At 40.8% G+C, this 20,996-nt stretch overlaps 1 protein-coding gene across 4 annotated transcripts in view; it reads right to left on the reverse strand.

The window, feature by feature from the left end:
* LOC132894566 (kelch-like protein 29) overlaps positions 1-20,996 on the reverse strand; it is a 291,177-nt gene that overhangs the window by 199,555 nt on the left and 70,626 nt on the right. For all 4 annotated transcript variants that reach the window (XR_009655658.1, XM_060934564.1, XM_060934563.1 and 1 more), the window contains one exon: positions 3,114-3,447. Coding sequence is in view for 3 of the 4 variants with exons in the window: in XM_060934563.1 (XP_060790546.1) it covers positions 3,114-3,447 (334 nt within the window). In the remaining variant the exon portion in view is untranslated. The remainder of the gene's footprint in view (positions 1-3,113; positions 3,448-20,996) is intronic.

Genomic DNA, 20,996 nt, shown 5'->3' on the forward strand with positions numbered 1-20,996 from the left:
TAATAGTTTATGCACATGCGTCCTTACTTCTTCTATTGTTCTGGTGTCTCCGAAGGGACCGTCTTACAGCGCCCCTAGAGGTGTGGCATGTGTATTGCATCGTTTTCAGCAAGCGTTGCGTTGCCATATGGACCTGATATTTTACTGATCCGTTGCCCATGTGGACGCGATATTTTTTTTAATAACATCTCGTTGCCGTTGTCGTGTGGATGTAGCCTTAGTTGAGCGGTTCTTGACATAATACAGATTACTACAGTTGTGAAATAGGGCTATTTACTATTTGATCTCAAACCCATTAAAGCTAGACGGCCTTTCGATTGCAGAAAATCGCTGAAATTTAGTTCCCTCTGAAATTTGGTCATTGTGATGCATGTTTATTTCTGTAATATCGCACAAAATATCAGGCCATTCTGTGGCTGGGAAGTTATTTAATTTGAGGAGATTCCCGAGCAAATAATGTGCATGAAATCACTCGCTTCGTGCAGTCAAGCAGACAGAGGAAGTCCGTGTGCGCATGCGCAGGTTTATCTTCTTCTTCTTCTTCTTGGTTTTACAGCAGCTGGCGTCCACAGTGTTGCATTACTGCCATCTACAGGTTCACCTTGACCGTGCACTGACAGTTCCATCATTCTGTCGCTAAACGAACAGCTGATCACGCCGAGGTGCTCGATGACCGCCGAGATTTATTAGTTTGGTCCTGCGTTTCCTTTCCTTCGCAACATAACGTCTTTTCTTCTCGCTTTCCGTTACTGTAGTCAGTCTTTCATGTTACATTCGCACACTTGCGTCCTCCATTTTTATCCCCCGCCCAAATGAAGTTTGGTGGGGGATATAGAAACGGGTTCCGTCTATCCGTCCGTCTGGTCACGTTTTCATTTCCGGGCCATATCTTTAAAACTACTGAAGATCTCTTCATGAAACTTTGTATACATATCAAGCAACATGTGAACTGGTGCCTTTTGCTATTTTGGATTTTTGAAAAAAAGCATTTTTCAAATTTTTACATAAAAAATAGATTTTGGCTTAGTTTCTAAGAGCAATGTTCGTTTCCGGAGCATATATCCAAAACTACTCATGATACGGATTTGAAACTTGGTATACATGTTAACAAGGTGATGTAGATGTGCCTTTTCATACTAAAAAATTTGAGACATTTTAATTTTTCATGTTTTCATGGAAACAATTTCAGACCTAGTCTCTCAAGTTAGTCTTAGGGGTAGGTTTTGTTTCCGGAGCAGAACTTGAAAACTATGTGTGGTACGGTCTTGAAAGTTGGTATATGTGTTGATTAAGTAATGTATATGTGCCTTTTGGTACTAAGAAATGTGAGAAATTTTAATTTTTAGCTCACCTGGACCAAAGGTCCAGTGGGTTTATGCCATGGGCTGCTGAGGTCAGTGTAAAGAGGTAGGGTTGGTTTCCTGCAGCAGAACTTGAAAAATGTGACAAATAATATCTTGAAACTTGGTATATAGGGCAGGGGATATACATGACTCTGTCTTCTTGTTCTCTCCTGTTTCAAATTTGCATCCCACAATGCTTTGCGCGAACGGGGAAAGCCCACCATGTGATGCATGACACAATATCTTGAATTGGGTCGTGGTGAAGCAGGAAAACATAGCGGAAAATTTAGGGCCACGTGGCCCTAAATTCATTAATTGTTCTATTTTAAAAAAAAAATGGAAGTCTGTGATTCGAATTCAATAGCTTTTGTTCCACTAAACAAAAATAATTGGGTGTCAGGGAAAATTCTTTTTATGACTTACACTTGAAAAATCTGAAAGGCAGTCTACCTTTAAGAAAGCAAGAAATTGCACTAATTAACTTTTGACGAGGCACCTGTTAATTGAAAAGCATTCCAGGTGACTCCCTCATGAAGCTGGTTAAGATAATGCTAATAGTGTGCAAAGCGTCATCAAGGTAAACGCTGGCTACTTTGAAGAATCTAAAATATGAAACATTTTTCCATACACACACACACACACACACACACACATACATATAGATGTTGTTTCATAGTTTTGATGTCTTCAGTATTTTTCGACAATGTAGAAAATTGTCAAAATACAGAAAAACCTACGAATGAGTAGGTGTGTCCAAATGTTTTACATGGAAATGTTTGACAAACATTTACAACTGCTTCTTTTGGAATTGCTGAAAATATCCCAGATATACTCAACAAAAATAAAAACTTTACACTCGTTTCAAAGTCAATAATTTGAACATTTTGGAAAATAGGTTTGAAATAACGATTGTATTCAATTATCTTGTCATTAAAGATGCTATAGCATACAGATCATGTTTGTCATGGAATCGGTTCCACCGGAAATGCGACGACAATGTCCATGATCAAAAACTGTGAGTCACAACTTAATGAAATCATGTCAATATCGGGTGTGTCCTCCATGGGCGTTCACAACTGCGATACGACGTCTCCTCATGGATTGGATGATGCGTCTGAACACAGCTTGGGGAATGCGCCGCCATATTTGTACCAACATGGCACCAAGCTCCTGCAAGTCCTGTGGAGGGTTCCTTACGGTCGGCTGTGGTGCCAGTTTGATGGAGACGTGTCTGGAGATTATGAATGGTCTGTCGACTGCATCCCATAACCCTCGCAACGTCAGCCCGTATTCAGCATGCCAATGGCACGTTCACGCTGAATGTTTGACAGTCGTGGCATTGCAAATTAACGAATAATTAACCATAAAACCTTGTTTTTCTGAGATGACACTCTACTCTGCTACCGTGAGATCAATTGCACGTGTATCAATAGGTCACGTCATTTGTGTCACGTGGAAACGGACATGTTTTTGGTTTTGTTTTAACCTGTAGCTTGTTTTTAGCATGCAGTGCTCTCGCACGTGCTACGTAGGCCCGACCAGTAGAATGAATGTGTGACGTAATGCCCTTGACAATGCATTTAACCATAATCACAACAAGAACTCTTTCAAGAAAAGTTTCTAAACACTATTTGAAAAATAATGAGTGTCAAGTTTTTATTTTTGCTGAGTATATTACACTACCCAAGCTATCGCTAACACCCTACATGAAGCAGAAGAGACTGTTAGCAAGGCTATTGGGCTCTAATGTGTGGGTGGAATGAGTTTTACCTTGGTGGTGGAGGTGCTGCAAGTCGAGGCTAAACGCTTGCCAGACAGCTCTGTGCTGCAGGTGGTGTTTGCCCCAGTGGCTGGTGTGGGCAGCAGAGAGGGCATAACCGGCAGTGGCAGCAGGCCAGGACGGTTGTTGGAGCTGTTGGTCATGCTGGTGGCAGAGATGGCGGAAGAGCCGCAGCCGTTAGCTGTGATGCAGTTATTACTGATGCCACTGCGTTCTCTGCGCTCCCATATGGGCCGCAAGTCCCGTTCAAAACGATGGCTGTGGCGCGACATCCCACCCCCAAAAGACACAAAGAGCCACTTCTGATCAGGAGCTGGTGAGCACCTGGAAGAGATAAAGTTGGTTAAAATACAAGTGAAGGATACCTTTTAACGAGTAATAAAGCCAACAGAACAGAACTGACAGAATTAATCGGTGATTATTTCCCCCAACAACGTTAGTATGAACAGAGATCAGTCGAGTGAAGAGATGGTGATGAGGCTTGTGTTTAACTGCCCTGAATGACTTTTACCTCAAGGGAATGAGACAGAGACTGATGTAGATGATGCTGATAATCAATGTGAGAACTCATTTCACGTCGGTAACTTTAGACTTTACGAAGCTGTGACATTACTTACAGGGGGGAAAAAGAAAGACATACTGCAGTTCTGGAAAGAAAAGAAATATGCAGCACTGTGCAAAAGTCTTTGACACCCTATTTTTTAAGTGCAAAATGTATTCTAGATTTTAATTTTATGATTTCTACATTATTCAGTCAGTACAAAAAAACAACATTATTTTTGATTTCCAAACATTAGTTTTCCAGCACTAAATGTTACAGAAAAATGTAAAGAAAGTAAAGAAAAGAAAGCAGCACATTACATAAGAGACACTTTTCAGACGAAAATATAATGAAGGCTGCCGGGTTTTGCTGCAAAATAAGAAGCGAGTGTGACAGTCAAAGTCTCCAGACGAACTGTGGCTGGTTCAGAAAGATGAACAGTAAAACCGACAGCTGATTATTTAAAAAAGTACAAATTGTACCCGAGACTTTTTAAAAAAAAAAAAAGCAAATAAATAGTGATCATACCAAATACTGGCTTTGTTTCGCTTATTACCGTTTACTGCTCTTTATAGTTGTCTATTTAATGTAAAAAATGATTAATTTCATTAAACTGATGGTAAAATTTGTGCAGTTTTATAAGGAAATGAGCTGCAAGTTTTACTGAGCATCTTGCAGAACCAGCCACAGTTCTTCTGGAGACATCGACGATCGCATTTGCTTCTTATTTTTGGAGCAAAACCCAGCAGCCTTCATTATATATTTTTTTTGTCAGAAAAGCTCTCTCTCTCTCTCTCTCTCTCTCTCTCTCTCTCTCTCACAGAATATCCTGCTTTCATTACTGACAGACAAACCAAACATTTTTCTGTTACATTTTATTTTGTGCTAGAAAACTAATGTTTGGACATCTAAAATGTTTTTGTACTGACTCAATAATGTACAAGTCATAAAATAAAATTCTATTAAAAAAAAAAAGTTTGCGCTAAAAAAGTGTGCCTAAGACTTTTGCATAGTACTGTATATAAGTGCAAATATAAATCTGTTTAAAAAAAGGTACAAAAAAATATTTTTAAACAAGTATATAGAAGAGGAAGTATGTTAACAGAGGATGACGAGGGATAAATAGAATAGGGTTGATTGTTATATTAGAACTAAGTATATGGTATATATGGTATATATTTATTTATGGGGATAGTTTATATATTCATATTTACAGGGATAGGTATGTAGTAGATATTTATTTTTGTAATTATACATTTATATAGATATTTATGAAGTGTATATATGGTATGTAGTGTATATATATATTTTTTGTAATTATATATTTATATAGATATTTATGAAGTGTATATATGGTATGTAGTGTATATATATATTTTTTGTAATTATATATTTATATAGATATTTATGAAGTGTATATATGGTATGTAGTATATATTTATTTTTGTAATTAATATTTATATAGATATTTATGAAGTATATATATATATATATATATATATATATATATATATATATATATATATATATATATATATATATATATATGGTATGTAGTATATATTTATTATTGTAATTATATATGTATATAGATATTCATGAAGTGTATATATGGTATATATTTTTATAGGTGTATTAAATGTAGTTTGGATTTCGGGGTAGTTAAAAAGGGGTGGGAAATTAAAAAAGGATTGTACTTCTTCCCACTCCTTTTTCGAACAATGTGCGGTGTTTTGTAATGTCTTAGCTCTTTGTTATTTTATTTATTATTTTTAATTTCTCGTTTTCTTTCTTTTGTATGTACCAATAGTTACATACTTTTTTTATACATGTTCAAAATAAAAATAAATTCATTCATATATAGAAAAGTCAAAAAGGTTTCTTTGAGTCAGTGCACTCGCATTGATGGACTATTACATGCCAAATCATTGACTGACTGAAACCTTTCATCGTCATATGGCAAAAGAAGTGAGATCAGATCTGACTAGTGTTGTGCTTCTGAAAAGACTGATAAAAAAATAGATATATTTTCCTGGATGCACCAGGCTTTTATCTGGGAACCAGACAAATGAGTGTCTGAATTTTTACTCCAGTCCCTTTGTGCTGTAAATGGAGACACTGCATTGTGTTCAGCCTTTAAAGACGAAATAAAGTGCTACAAAAGGTCAGATATATTTATGTCTATTCTGACAGCGGTGCTGTGAGTAAAAAAAAAAAAGAAAAGAAAAAGAAAAAGAACAAAACAAAACAACCAAAACCGTGATAAGCAATTCCCTATAATTAATAATAAAAAAGCAGTCATTGTTTTGCAATAAGGAGCAAGTGGGTGAGTAATACATTTATCCACTTCATCAATCTACCAGAAAATCTTTTTTTTTAAATCTGTGGGACTGCTTATGTGCATATTTTTAAAACATCACCCCTGGGATAAAAGTGCATCAGACTGCAAATACAGCTTTGTGATTATTTCTGTGAGTAGATTTCACTTCATTTCAGTGATGTTTTTCTTTTCCATTTTCTTAGCCAAAGTTCAGAGATCAAATTGAAGATAACAGCGCCTCGTCGCTTGAAACCGTTTTACTAGACTGAGCCGACGTAACAGGAATCTCTAATGAAAAATCTCTAATCCAGTGGGAAATTTAAAAAAAAAAACTACATAATGTGGAAAAATAAAGTATTTAAATCACTAAAAGCAAATGAAGTTAAAAGGCATAAAAAGACAACAGCAGTAAATTGGGATGAAAACATTTCTCCTGAAATAAACATGCAATATTTTCGCTCTAAATTATTACACAGCAATGAGGTTTTTTTTTTTTTAATTCATGTCCAAATCTATTACAAATACTTTTTTCATCTCATCTCATCTCATTATCTCTAGCCGCTTTATCCTGTTCTACAGGGTCGCAGGCAAGCTGGAGCCTATCCCAGCTGATTACGGGCGAAAGGTGGGGTACACCCTGGACAGGTTGCCAGGTTATCGCAGGGCTGACACATAGGTGGTGTTTACATTAGACCGTATCAGCGGATCATCAGATTAACGTTTTTAAAACGATTCGCGTGCACACAGCAACACCAATACACGGATACGCTAATCACATGACTAATTAGACGGCACGTCACATGATCCCAGTGCATATCGGGCATGCGCAAGTCACTCACCACTTGCAAGTGGAAGGATGGCAAGCGAACACCTTCTCCAGCAGATAAACACACCTGGCTGTGATGTTCATGTTCTCACTGAGTTTAAGTGCCTGAAGGAGGTAAATAAGTTGAAATGTGTAAATAAACCTCAGTGCGGCTCAGCGCTTCCTCCTGCGCTCCAAATCACTCCGCCCTGAACAGCGAGTGCCCTCTGGAGGGTGCGCAATCCGGCCCTGCGCAGCTCACAGAGCGCGCGAGTGAAGCGCACGAGCAGTGATTCGGGACTGAGCCGCTGTGTGTGTGATCCCAACGCCAGCGAATCAGGAAGGTGGATGTCACAGTGACATTGTCCAATGACGATGTCAGCTAGAGCTCAGCACTGCGTTTCGTCGTTCCTCAATGTTTACACAGCACCGGATCAGATACGAACTGGGTTGAATACGTGGGCCCTGGCGGATTCAAGTTGTTCCGCCTGTGGAGTCGTATCCTGGCGTTTTAGTGTGCACGGACAGTGCATCTGCGACGAAAACGAGACGGATACGGTCTAATGTAAACACCACCATAGACACAGACAACCATTCACACTCACATTCACACCTACGGTCAATTTAGAGTCACCAGTTAACCTAACCTGCATGTCTTTGGACTGTGGGGGAAACCGGAGCACCCGGAGGAAACCCACGCGGACACGGGGAGAACATGCAAACTCCGCACAGAAAGGCCCTCGTCGGCCACGGGGCTCGAACCCGGACATTCTTGCTGTGAGGCGACAGCGCTAACCACTACACCACCGTGCCGCCTACTTTTTTTTTTTAAACAAATTCAGTAACACTGCAGTTAGTGTCCGAGTTGTTTGTTACAGTCAGACAGTCTGTTTTTTTACTTTTACAGCAATAACCGAGATGTGCTGCATCTGTCACGGTCGTGCTTTTGGATTGAGAGGAAAAACACTTAATGAAGAAATGGTATATAAAACTGTGGAGGGCTTTAGCGGTGATTTAAATCTTCTGTTTACATTTTCACCCTTAAATTAGCAGCCTTTCCTTAAACGGAAGGGGTTTATATGTTTTCAGACATAGCAGCATCTGTAGGACAGAGGGCTTTGTGCTGTTATGGTAATGTGGTAAGCTGTGTGTTTCTCGTCTTATTAGAAGGGGGAAAAAAGGCCTGGTGAAGGAAGGACTGCTTATATCCGTAAGTGCTAACTGAAACTAATTCATCCTACAGATGTTCCACAACATTAAAACGTAGCTATAAACACTAAAAGTATGACCTATTCTTTAATGAATAAACCAGCAGAATTCAATGCCAATGGCATCAATATGGATACCGTCACTGCCAACACGACTCGTCCTTCCTGTACCTAATTGGTATGCCTCAAATAACCTTAAAATATTCTTTACACTGAAGAACCTACGTATTTCCAACACTTGAACGAACAATGGTTACAAGGTTCCTGGTTACAAGGATTTCATATAAATGCTACAAACATTCCACCTCTTGGTCTTGAGATATGCGCTATAGAGAATCTCGGAAAGATGGACAGACGGACGGGAAAAATGACACAAAGATAGAAAACGGGTCCTGAGTTCCTGAATATGACTTTTTAAGTATCTCTATATGACAAACAGGAAGGAAAAGACTGAAGAAAAACAATTGAAGACATGTGACCTTGCTGTGACCTTGACCTTGTTTGGATCAATTCCAAAACCTATTCAGTTCATCTGCTGATTACAAATGATAATTCCCTATAAATTAGGCATGTAACGATTCACCCAATTCGATTCGATTCATGATACTGGGTTCACAATTTAATTTTCCTGCCCACATTTTTTGTAATTAAATGAAGAAAATTTATATATATATATATATATATATATATATATATATATATATATATATATATATATATATATATATAAAATCAACTTACATATTCCTTTTGTTAAAAAAACTTGTTTCATTTTCTTAATAACCAGCTATAATTATTTAATAATAATAATAATAATAATAATAATACATTCAATTTATGCAGCGCCTTTCTCACACCCAAGGCTGCTTTACAATTAAGGGGAAAGGGAGGGGGAAAAAATCCACCAAAAGAGGGTTAAGATGTAGTTCCAATGGCGTAGCTAACACAGTCCCACCAGGCCACGAAGATAAATCCCACGCCGCCACAACGCAGCCGGGCAACATCACTTGGAACACCGCGCCATGGATCCACAGAGCAAGCAGAGAAGCACCGCTGCATAGAACGCTGGTATGTCCCAAAGCACCTGCACAGCCACCGCGACACCACCAGGCAACATCATTTGGAATGGCGCACCAAGCACAAAAGCACCGCCGCACAAAGGGCTGGACAACCCTGATGTTAAAAAGAGCAACGAGCTCACTGCAGTCCATAGCAAGGAGCACAGCCATCACCAACGACGCACCAAGGCCTGAAGGGAACCGATGCCAAAACTGGGTCCGGAGCTACGCTACAACCAGTGGACAAAACACTCAAACAAAAAGCAAACATCAAACTAAACAAACACACACAAAAAAAAAAAAAACACAAAAGAAAAAAAAGAAAAATGAAAAGCTCCATTTGTCAAGGTTGGAGTAAATTATAATAGCCTATTAACTAAAACATTCCTTTTATTAAAAATGAAAAAAAATTATAAATATGCCTTTTCTAAATAAACCTTTATGAACATCTGTACTACGTCCATTTGCTTCTCTTTTCTTTAGCGTTCAGCAGTCTGTAAAAAGAGAGGTCTGATTTCTTGCTAAATCTATTTGTACAGTCAACTGCACAGCAGCGCTTTCTCATTTTAGAGCTGCGTTTTTGGCGCGGCAGTCAAGTGTTCACCTGCTGTGTGACCACAACTTTTAGCTCCCATGTACATCACCATGCATCGCCACCAAAATGCCTCATTTTCATCAAAAACCCATCGCAAAGCATCGCGAGCTATAGTGTGACTGTAGCTTAAAGGGGAACTGAAGGCAAATTTTTTTATTATCAAAATTCTATTTATCATCATTTTATTAAACATAGGAATGCATTTTTGATAGCTATTTTGTCACTGCTATAGCAAGTTATGAGTGAAATATGCTCTGTAATCTATCAGTCCATATGTCAAAGCAATGGCCGTAAACGAGATTCGTTGAGACCTGTGTGAGACATCGTAGGACGGAAGTAAAATGTACAGCGGAAATCAAAGTGACCAACATCTGCCGACGTTGTCAAAAGACGCGCGTGCCCTCTTTCGAATGCTGATGTAATCAAGCCGGAAGTTTTGTTTGTTTTGATAGCAATCAGGAAAGTTTGAAAAAAGTAGGCAGTAATCGTCATTTAAACTCGTTTTTGTGCAATATTTTGTTTGGGAAACAGTTTTCAAAATGGCGGCACTGACACCTGGCTGACACTTCATGTTACGAAGTCTCGCACAAGTCTCGTGAAGATCGCACGGATAAACAACGCCTGCCGTTGACCAAACGAACTAAATTCAACACGGCTAAAAACCGAATAGGCCGATAAGTATAATATTTAATTGCAATTAGTTGCTAATACGAGTCACAATATAAGGTTACTAAAACCGAAAACGTAATTGAATAACATGTTAATTAAGAAATAAAGCAAGTTTAAAAATGACTTCAGTTCTTCTTTAATGAGGCGGATGTGACGTCAGATGCAACCCAGCAATTGTAGCCTGGGCCTGCCCATCCTAAGCGTGACGCAACACGAGGGCCTGTTGCGAGCTTAGTCTGGCAAGGCAAGCTATCTACAGCTCTTCCAAGCTCCCGAAAAATCGGGAGCCAATCAACTTTGAGCATCTCCAACGGCCCTGGGTAGAGGCGTGTTCAAGGCAGTGACGTAGTAGAACTGCGACCAGAAGCCATAGATTGTTTACAGAATCTATGCCGGAAGCGCTTCATTCACTAGAAACATTACGAACATGGAGCAAGTTCTCATTGAAAACGGAGCAAAGAGCAGCCCTGGAGGTATTTATTGAAAGGAAGGACGTTTTCGCCTTGCTCCCGACCGGCTTCGGTAAGAGTTTAATCTACCAGTTAGCCCCGTCGCGTCACATACGTCAGAGGAAAGAGTGATGTGATTGGTTTAAGCTTCGTCACAGCCTTTTCTGGCTTCGACCAGTAGCAAACTGAGGCATTTCAGGAGGCGGGTCAACCACGCACTTTGGGAAACGGTTGGGCTTAATATCTTTGCCAGACCAAATGCTCGCAGAGCTTTGAAGTCGCGTTAGCCAGACTACAGCAATTGTACCCTACGACAAGTAAAAATTAGCTTCAACTTGTGGGGAGGGAATTCACAGCCCAGTGGTTGAGAAACACTGCTGTAAAATTACAGCGCTACAATATATGACCTCACAAAGCAAAAACAGGCACAAACTTTCTTTTTTACAACAAAACAACATTCACAACACACAAAAGGCACAGGTTTTGTTTGATATATTTTGGAGGGGCAACTTCACAGAGGTAACATTTTAATATATTTGCTTTCGAATGGTATTTGGTGGAAAGGATTATCATTGGTCACTAAAAGAGGATAAAATGCAGCTGAACAGTGAGTGGCAGAGTTTGCCTGAATAAGGCCAGCAGCATGAGGGCCGAGTAAAGCTCACATGACGGACAATCAGCAGCAGTGTAGTGCAATCAACAGCAACCAGATAACAAGGCTCTCTCTCAACAAAGGCACTATGGAGCAGGTCTAATTGCCCAAGCCCTCTAAAATCTGTCCAAGGGCATGTCAGATACACCGCTGCTTTTCTTTTGGGGATTGAGCAAAAAAAAAGACACATGCATCATCATCATCATCATCATCACACAACACACATTTAGTAAAAAGCAACAAAACAAAGAAATACTGTAAAATGCATAGCAATCCCACAATATTTATCCTTGGCAAATCCTGACGGCAATTTAAAAAAGTATAGATATCGTCAGAAATGTGATATCTCAGACACCCTGGTTGAAAGGATCTGAGTGCAGTACAAGTTAATATCTACATACCTTCAGGGTGTTTATTTTAAAATAACAGCAGATCTAATGAGGTGCGGTTCGTGTATCATGCTAATAGATATCACGGTTTTGTTTCGCAAAGTGACAAATGGCTAAAAATAACGATGCAAATTCATATAGCTGAGCATAGGCTTGCTCAACAGGTCTACACGGCTTTCTTCTTCCGAGTGAAGATGGCGTGTGATGACAGCTATCAGCAACACTGCAATTACACCCGTGCTCTTGATTAATTTCAATATGAAAGAAAATTTCCAAGGCTAAAATTAGAGAGCGTGAGGAAAAAACAGTCTGCATTGCGAGCACACAAATACAGATGTCAAAAAAGAAAAGAAAAAAAAAAAATCACCTACCTTTGCGCATAAACTACTGCATGTTCAGAAAAATGTGACAGACGAACCCAGCTGGAAACTAACACTTATTTTAAGTCGAAGCTGTGCTGTATTTATTCAACATTTTAAATGGCTTATCGTAATAAGCACACATGGCTGATCAGACTGTTATAAAGACGATGCCTAATAAAGCAGAAGTGAAGAAGGAACAGGAGGTGCCATTTTAACTACTGTCACATTCAGCAAGTTTGTAATAAAGTGCAATACGTTCAGTCAGAATGACTGACGCCCTTGGGTGAAAAACAAAAGGTTGTGGAAAAATGTTTTTGTATTTAAGTCGTGTAACCTCGCACACACACACACATACATATATGGGCGGCACGGTGGTGTAGTGGTTCGCACTGTCGCTTCACAGCAAGAAGGTCCGGGTTCGAGCCCCGTGGCCGGCAAGGGCCTTTCTGTGCGGAGTTTGCATGTTCTCCCCGTGTCCGCGTGGGTTTCCTCCGGGTGCTCCGGTTTCCCCCACAGTCCAAAGACATGCAGGTTAGGTTAACTGGTGACTCTAAATTGACCGTAGGTGTGAGTGTGAATGTGAATGGTTGTCTATGTGTCAGCCCTGTGATGACCTGGCGACTTGTCCAGGGTGTACCCCGCCTTTCGCCCGTAGTCAGCTGGGATAGGCTCCAGCTTGCCTGCGACCCTGTAGAACAGGATAAAGCAGCTAGAGATTATATATATATATATATATATATATATATATATATATATATATATACACACACACACACAGGGCAGTTTGTTAGGAACACACGTACACTTGCTCATTCATGCAATTATCCAAATGTTTAATCATTGGGAAGCAGTGCATAAAGTCATGCAAATATAACTTAAGCTTTAGTTAAAAAGTGTCATTTCACCTCCAACCTCTAAGCCTAACTCCACCCACTACATAATTTTTAAAAATGCTAAAAAAATGGGCAAGGGGCTGGTGGGGGAATGTGGGCACTCAGAAGGGGCGGAGAAGGGATGGGGCATAATCTCCTGTGAATAATGAGTCCATCCATTATCTGTAACCGCTTGTCCTGTGCAGGGTTGCGGGCAAGCTGGAGCCTATCCCAGCTGACTATGGGTGAGAGGCGGAGTACACCCTGGACAAGTCACCAGGTCATTGCAGGGCTGACACATAGACACAGACAACCATTCACACTCACATTCACACCTACGGTCAATTTAGAGCCACAAGTTAACCTAACCTGCATGTCTTTGGACTGTGGGGGAAACCGGAGCACCCGGAGGAAACCCACGCGGACACGGGGAGAACATGCAAACTCCGCACAGAAAAGCCCTCACCGGCCACTGGGCTCAAACCCAAAACCTTCTTGCTGTGAGGCGACAGTGCGAACCACTGCACCACCGTGCCACCCCGTAATGAGTCTAGATTAGGGCTGTGCGATATGGGAAAAAATGAATATCCCGATACATTTTCTCCATTTCACGATATACGATATATATCTCGATATATTTAAATCTCCTCTAAAGGACCCCATGAAATCTAACTTTTACTCTTTACTGTTTTCACTACAATCCCTGCAGATTAAATAACATTCTTGGTTAACTTTACAGGTGGTTTTCAACAACACATTTTAAATTTTCATGTTAGTGATTAATCACAATTGAGTTGAAATAAGACTATTTTTATTCAACAAAGATGTGGCACAAACTGCAAAAACAATCTTGAAAATTGCAACAAAGGGGCAACACAATACAGAGCTGCTCAGAGCTCAAACCAATAAAGTGCAAGCTCAACACTGAGAAAGACATTTACAGTGGTGCTTGAAAGTTTGTGAACCCTTTAGAATTTTCTATATTTCTGCATAAATACGACCTAAAACATCATCAGATTTTCACACAAGTCTTAAAAGTAGATAAAGAGAACCCAGTTAAACAAATGAGACAAAAATATTATACTTGGTCATTTATTTATTGAGGAAAATGATCCAATATTACATATCTGTGAGTGGCAAAAGTATGTGGACCTTTGCTTTCAGTATCTGGTGTGACCCCCTTGTGCAGTAATAACTGCAACTAAACGTTTCCGGTAACTGTTGATCAGTCCTGCACACCGGCTTGGAGGAATTTTAGCCCATTCCTTCGTACAGAACAGCTTCAACTCTGGGATGTTGGTGGGTTTCCTCACATGAACTGCTCACTTCAGGTCCTTCCACAACATTTCGATTGGATTAAGGTCAGGACTTTGACTTAGCCATTCCAAAACATTAACTTTATTCTTCTTTAACCATTCTTTGGTAGAATGACTTGTGTGCTTAGGGTCGTTGTCTTGCTGCATGACCCACCTTCTCTTGAGATTCAGTTCATGGACAGATGTCCTGACATTTTCCTTTAGAATTTGCTGGTATAATTCAAAATTCATTGTTCCATCAATGATGGCAAGCCGTCCTGGCTCAGATGCAGCAAAACAGGCCCAAACCATGATACTATCATCACCATGTTTCACAGATGGGATAAGGTTCTTATGCTGGATTGCAGTGTTTTCCTTTCTCCAAACATAAAGCTTCTCATTGAAACCAAAAATTCTATTTTGATCTCATCCGTCCACAGAACATTTTTCCAATAGTCTTCTGGCTTGTCCATGTGATCTTTAGCAAACTGCAGACGAGCAGCAATGTTCTTTCTGGAGAGCAGTGGTTTTCTCCTTGCAACCCTGCCATGCACACCATTGTTGTTCAGTGTTCTCCTGATGGTGGACTCATGAACATTAACATTAGCCAATGTGAGAGAGGCCTTCAGTTGCTTAGAAGTTACCTGGGTTCCTTTGTGACCTCACTGACTATTACATGCCTTGCTCTTGGAGTGATCTTTGTTGGTCAACCACTCCTGGGGAGGGTAACAATGGTCTTGAATTTCCTCCATTTGTACACAATCTGTGGATTGGTGGAGTCCAAACTCTTTAGAGATGGTTTTGTAACCTTTTCCAGCCTGATAAGCATCAACAACACTTTCTGAGCTCCTCAGAAATCTCCTTTGTTCGTGCCATGATACACTTCCACAAACATGTGTTGTGAAGATCAGACTTTGATAGATCCCTGTTCTTTAAATAAAACAGGGTGCCCACTCACACCTGATTGTCATCCCATTGATTGAAAACACCTGACTCAAATTTCACCTTCAAAACAACTGCTAATCCTAGAGGTTCACATACTTTTACCACTCACAGTTATGTAATATTGGATCATTTTCCTCAATAAATAAATGATCGAGTATTATATTTTTGTCTCATTTGTTTAACTGGGTTCTCTTTATCTACTTTTAGGACTTTTGTGAAAATCTGATGATGTTTTAGGTCATATTTATGCAGAAATATAGAAAATTCTAAAGGGTTCACAAACTTTCAAGCACCACTGTAGCCTAAATAAGAAAAGTGCTCTTTCATTAAATTATTTTAAAAAATAGATCTCCAAGCTATTAACCTGACTACTGAGAACCACTGGAACATTCACAACAGAGAGAGAGATTGAGGGAGAGAAGAGAGAGATCTGCAAAACATCATTTTTCTCTTTGCACACTTTTGAACTGAATGTTTTCTGGCTCTGCCTCTCAGGATGTGTATAATTCCGGTATTGCCTTCTCTGTAAAATGTCTGCGACCAGGCAACTTATATTTGGGATCGTGTGTTTAGTAATTTTTGGAAGCCTGGTTTTTCCACTATACTAATTGGGATCATGTCTTTGGCAATGAAGTTAGTGACTGCATCCGTTATAGCTCTCCATCTCTGACTCGTTTTCTCATATGGGGTGGCTTTGGAGAACAAGGCCGCTATGGTCGTTTGTTTAGCTTGTGGGGGGGGTTTAGCTCGTGGGCAAGTAGTTCGGAGTTTAAGAGACTCTTCATACTGTACCGGGTGAGTTTCAGGTGATGGAACATATTTGTAGTGCTGCTGCCTTTCGTGATGACAGGTTTTGGGTTTTTTTTTTGCACACTTTACAAACTGGCATTTGCTGTTCCACGTCCTCCTCGCGATATCCAAAAAATGCCAGTTGACTGACCCCTTACTAGTTCTTTTAGGAAACAATTTGTCGCTGAAATTGCCAGAGCTTACATGGTAGCCTATGCAACACCAGCGATTGCACGAACTGAGTCAGCGCTGTAAACCGGAACCAGGAAATCTTCCCGCCGGCAGTGTTGCCAGATACTGATAACGTTTTCCAGCTCAAAATATGTTCAAAACCCGCCAAAATGCACTTAAAACCGCCCAATCTGGCAACACAACCGAAACTAGAAAATCTTCCCGGAAGTTCCTTTCAGCACCGAGATGTCGCCCGGTATTGGTTGGCGAGTGTGTGACGTTATTGTTTTCTTTACCCTTAGGCAGCCTCTCACGTTACTGCCTGAGGGACAGGGAGAAAACCACCGGAAAAGGTTTTAAACAAACACGAAACAAACGCAAGTCGGAAGATGACCATAAAATACTCGATAGTTACGATATAATAATTTTATGTATCGCACATAGAATTTTCGCGATATATCGAGTATATTCGATATATCGCACAGCCCTAGTCTAGATAAGGATATATTTGAAAATGAGCAAGGTTTCGCAGACTCCCACTCAAAGGTGGGGGCTGGGGGAGGTGGGCTGCCCCCACCTTTAAATAAAAAAAATAATAATAATAATAATAATTCCATGGCATAGATAAGTATCCGACCGACTCTACGTCAGCATTGGCTTTGCAAGGTTCAGAATTATTTTAACCAGTACATGATTTTTATAAAAATGGTAATTTTGTCAATATTAACACCAGCATTTATGTTTTTCATTACAGTACATTCATACCCTTTAATTTACAGGAAAAAAAAAAAAAGCACGTGTGCACAGTACCACTTTAAATGTTCACGTCAAACATTATCTTTGACTGTAGGATGGCTGCTGGTGTCAGGCAGGTTTCAGAGAGTACTAATGTTCTAGAGTTTAGATAGAACGGTGTACAAACAAAACAACCAAAAAAAACCCCAAACAATTTACGAGGTTCCCATAGTAGGCGCTTTTGGACCCCTTTTTCGACCAACAGGGAACAGGTTCCATTCTAATTCACGCACCGAATGTTGAACCGTTCAGAACATTGTCTGTGAAGGTTCTCAGTCATCCAGGTCATAGTAAACCATAGGTGCTAAAAAAGGCAACTGGACTTGCTTGAAATTCTTGAAGACGTTTTACCTCTCATCCGAAAGGCTTCTTCAGTTCTGTCTGACTAGTGGAGAGTTCCAGGTATTTATCCTCTAGTGGACCAAAAGCAACACTAATAAGAGTCATTGAGGTCACATGGGTCGTTGAGTCATCCTGTAGGTGTAGGTCACTGGGGGCCGGGTGTGAATGGTGTTCGCAGCCTAGAGAGTCGTTAGGGTGATTTGTGGGTCGTTGGCTCTCTCTGCCTTCATGCGAGTCGTTGAAGTCAGCTGAGTTTTGGTGTGGATGTGTATTCAGTTTTCTGGGAAGTGTGCCAAGGACTGCATTGTAGGTGGCTGATAAGTGGTGTCTCAGGCCCTGTCCACACGGCAACGGATTCAGGTGAATCCGATACAATTGTTTATTGTTTAGGCCTGGCGTCCACACGGCACCGGCGTTTTGGGTGCCCCGAAACGCAATCTTTTGAGAACGGGTTCCAGAGTGGAAAGATCTGGCAACATTGCCGTTGCGAAGTCGTCTGGATGAGTAGAATGGATTTGTTTACGATGACGTCACAACCACATGATTGTCAGTGCTTCACGCCGGGTAGAAGTGTAACGAACTCGATGCGAGTTGTCAACAAATCCTATAACTTGGTTCATGAAACGCGCTTACAAAATATTTTCACTGTGAATATTTATTGTGTAATGGTGCAAAGTGAGAGAGAGAGAGAGAGAGAGAGAAAATAGCCCTTAGGGCAGAATCAATCCCGCCAGCAAAAATAGGGAAAAAAAGGGGCGATCTCACCTCTTCAGATGTTGGTTTAAGTCCTACAATACATTCCTCAAAAAGGGCGTAGAAGAACAAATTAATCCATCAACGTGTAGCATTCAATTTATTCCGGACCATTAAAGACGCCGCCTTCCGCATAGAATCATACGTCATCCTCGCCGCCATATTGGATGGGTCAAAGCGGAGAATAAAGATGCCTCATTCATGTGCTGCGTTTAACTGTACCAACAGGTTTACCGTCCAAACGAGATCACATGGGATTACCTTTCACAGGTGAGACTGGAAAAATACTTTTCATTGTATTTGGTCATTATAATGTAATTTTACGAACAGATTTTTCTGACTTTGTGGCTAATATGAAGTCTCGCACATAATAGTTTATGCGCATGCGTCCTTACTTCTTCTATTGTTCTGGTGTCTCCGAAGGGACCGTCTTACAGCGCCCCTAGAGGTGTGGCATGTGTATTGCATCGTTTTCAGCAAGCGTTGCGTTGCCATATGGACCTGATATTTTACTGATCGTTGCCCATTTGGACGCAATATTTTTTTAAATAACATCTCGTTGCCATTGTTGTGTGGATGTAGCCTAAAATGCGTACATTGCAGTCCTGAAACGAGTGACCTTTGTTATTAAGATGAAGACAGTCCGCAGAGTCCTGGTCTGAGGAACTGGCTGTCCTGTGTTGAGCCATGCGCCTGTGAAGCGGTTGTTTCATTTCCACAGTGTACATGTCCGTGCATTCCTCACTGCATTGAACTGCGTACACTACATTGTCCTGTTTGTGTCTGGGTATTCTGCCCTTAGGGTGGGCCAATTTCTGCCTCAGAGTGTTACTGGGTCTGAAATGTACAGGAATGTTGTGTTTGTCGAAGATCCTCCTGAGTTTCTCAGATAGTCCAGAAATGTAGGGAATGACCGTATTCTTGCGTTTGTTGCTGTTTTCTTCCCTGCCCATTAGGTTTCTTTTTCTGGTCTTGACGAAAGCCCCGTTGAGATACCTGCACTTCTGAAGTGCTTCCTTGATGTGTTTTTGACATTTCAACCAAGAATAAATTGAATTGGAACCTGAAAAGTTGGCTCCCAGCAGGAACCAAAACATAGCTGTTTTTTTTCCAGCGTGAACTGTGACATCAGTGGGCGTGTCATTTGTTTGGAGAGGAAGCAAAGGGCAGCAATGGAGAATGCAACAGAAAAGGATGCCTCTTCAGAAAAAAATGGAATGAAAACAAACATCTGCAATAACAGAACAAAAACTCACGGGAAGAAGAAGCCTTTATTTGTCACATGTACACTAGAGTACAGTGAGATTCCGCCTCTGCATTTAAAACCCATGTGAATCAGTGAACACACACACACATACCCAGAGCAGTGGGCTGCTATGCTACAGCACCCAGGGAGTTGGGTGCTTTGCTCAAGGGCACTTCAGCCATGGATACAGAGGGATTCGAACCGGCAACCCTTTGGGCCCAAGGCTGCTTCTCTAACCATTAGGCCATGGGTGCCCCCAAGGTAATCAGCTTGCTACTACTGATTACATCTGTTGTGCATTGTGCAACACCCTCCATTCATGGCACATACTTGATTACAACGATTCTGCTCAAAACTAGTGAAAATGTGGGCTGGTTCGCAAGCTGGCACCAAGGTTCAAAGAATCCTGAACAGAACTGGTTCAAGAACCCGTTCCTTGTTGTTTAAAAAGGTGTACGAGAGGAACTACCTCCTGGGGAGCTCCCCTGAGAACTACATACCTTCAAGGGCTTTTTTTCTGTTTGCATTCGCACCGCCAGTAGGAACGCTAAGCTGGCCAATGATTGCTATCGCAACAGGACTAGTTTGTTGCTTCCATATGAACGTGCGTCTTGTCTACCAACGTTCTTGTTTTGCAGTGAAAACGATCCCAGCAACATTAGGGTTTAAACTTATTCCCTGTTGTGCTTCAGTCACATGTTTCTATAGAAACAGATCATTCCACTGTGCTGTAAAATGGAGAAACCAGGAAGTTTAACATCTCATCTCATCATCTCTAGCCGCTTTATCCCGTTCTACAGGGTCGCAGGCAAGCTGGAGCCTATCCCAGCTGACTACGGGCGAAAGGCGGGGTACACCCTGGACAAGTCGCCAGGTCATCACAGGGCTGACACATAGACACAGACAACCATTCACACTCACGGTCAATTTAGAGTCACCAGTTAACCTAACCTGCATGTCTTTGGACTGTGGGGGAAACCGGAGCGCCCGGAGGAAACCCACGCGGACAACATGCAAACTCCGCACAGAAAGGCCCTCGCCGGCCACGGGGCTCGAACCCAGACCTTCTTGCTGTGAGGCGACAGCGCTAACCCCTACACCACCGTGTCGCCCAGAAGTTTTACATGCTGACAGTAAATTCTTTATTTACATTAAAAAGAGCAAATCTGTGGTGGAAAATTGTTAGTGATTACTTAAAATGTATATGTTTACCTCACATGTTCATGTGAGTTATTATTTTATAGGCTAAGGGGATTCTTACATGCTGGCTAAAGAAAAAGGAAAAAAACCCACCACGAACAAGAACATTTAGTTTAATTAAGATTTTTATATTTCACTTAGACACATCAAAAACCACTCTGTATTTCTGCCGTTGCATCAAAGCTCAATAAAACCTGGACTTCACTGTGGGACCATTTGTGTATTTTTAACACTAACATTTGTCACGGATTTTTAAAAATGACAGTTTTCGGCAGCCTGCACTGGCTCATGTGGTTGATCCATCCCCTGGACCAATCGACGTACACTTACAATCGCTCATGGTTCTCCGTGTGCTGGGAGAGAACCTACCCTGAAGTAGGAGCTAAAAAAAGTCCCTCAAAACAGCGTTCTAATAAG

Source organism: Neoarius graeffei, chromosome 11 (genome assembly GCF_027579695.1).
Source record: "Neoarius graeffei isolate fNeoGra1 chromosome 11, fNeoGra1.pri, whole genome shotgun sequence".
Classification (NCBI taxonomy): Eukaryota; Metazoa; Chordata; class Actinopteri; order Siluriformes; family Ariidae; genus Neoarius; species Neoarius graeffei.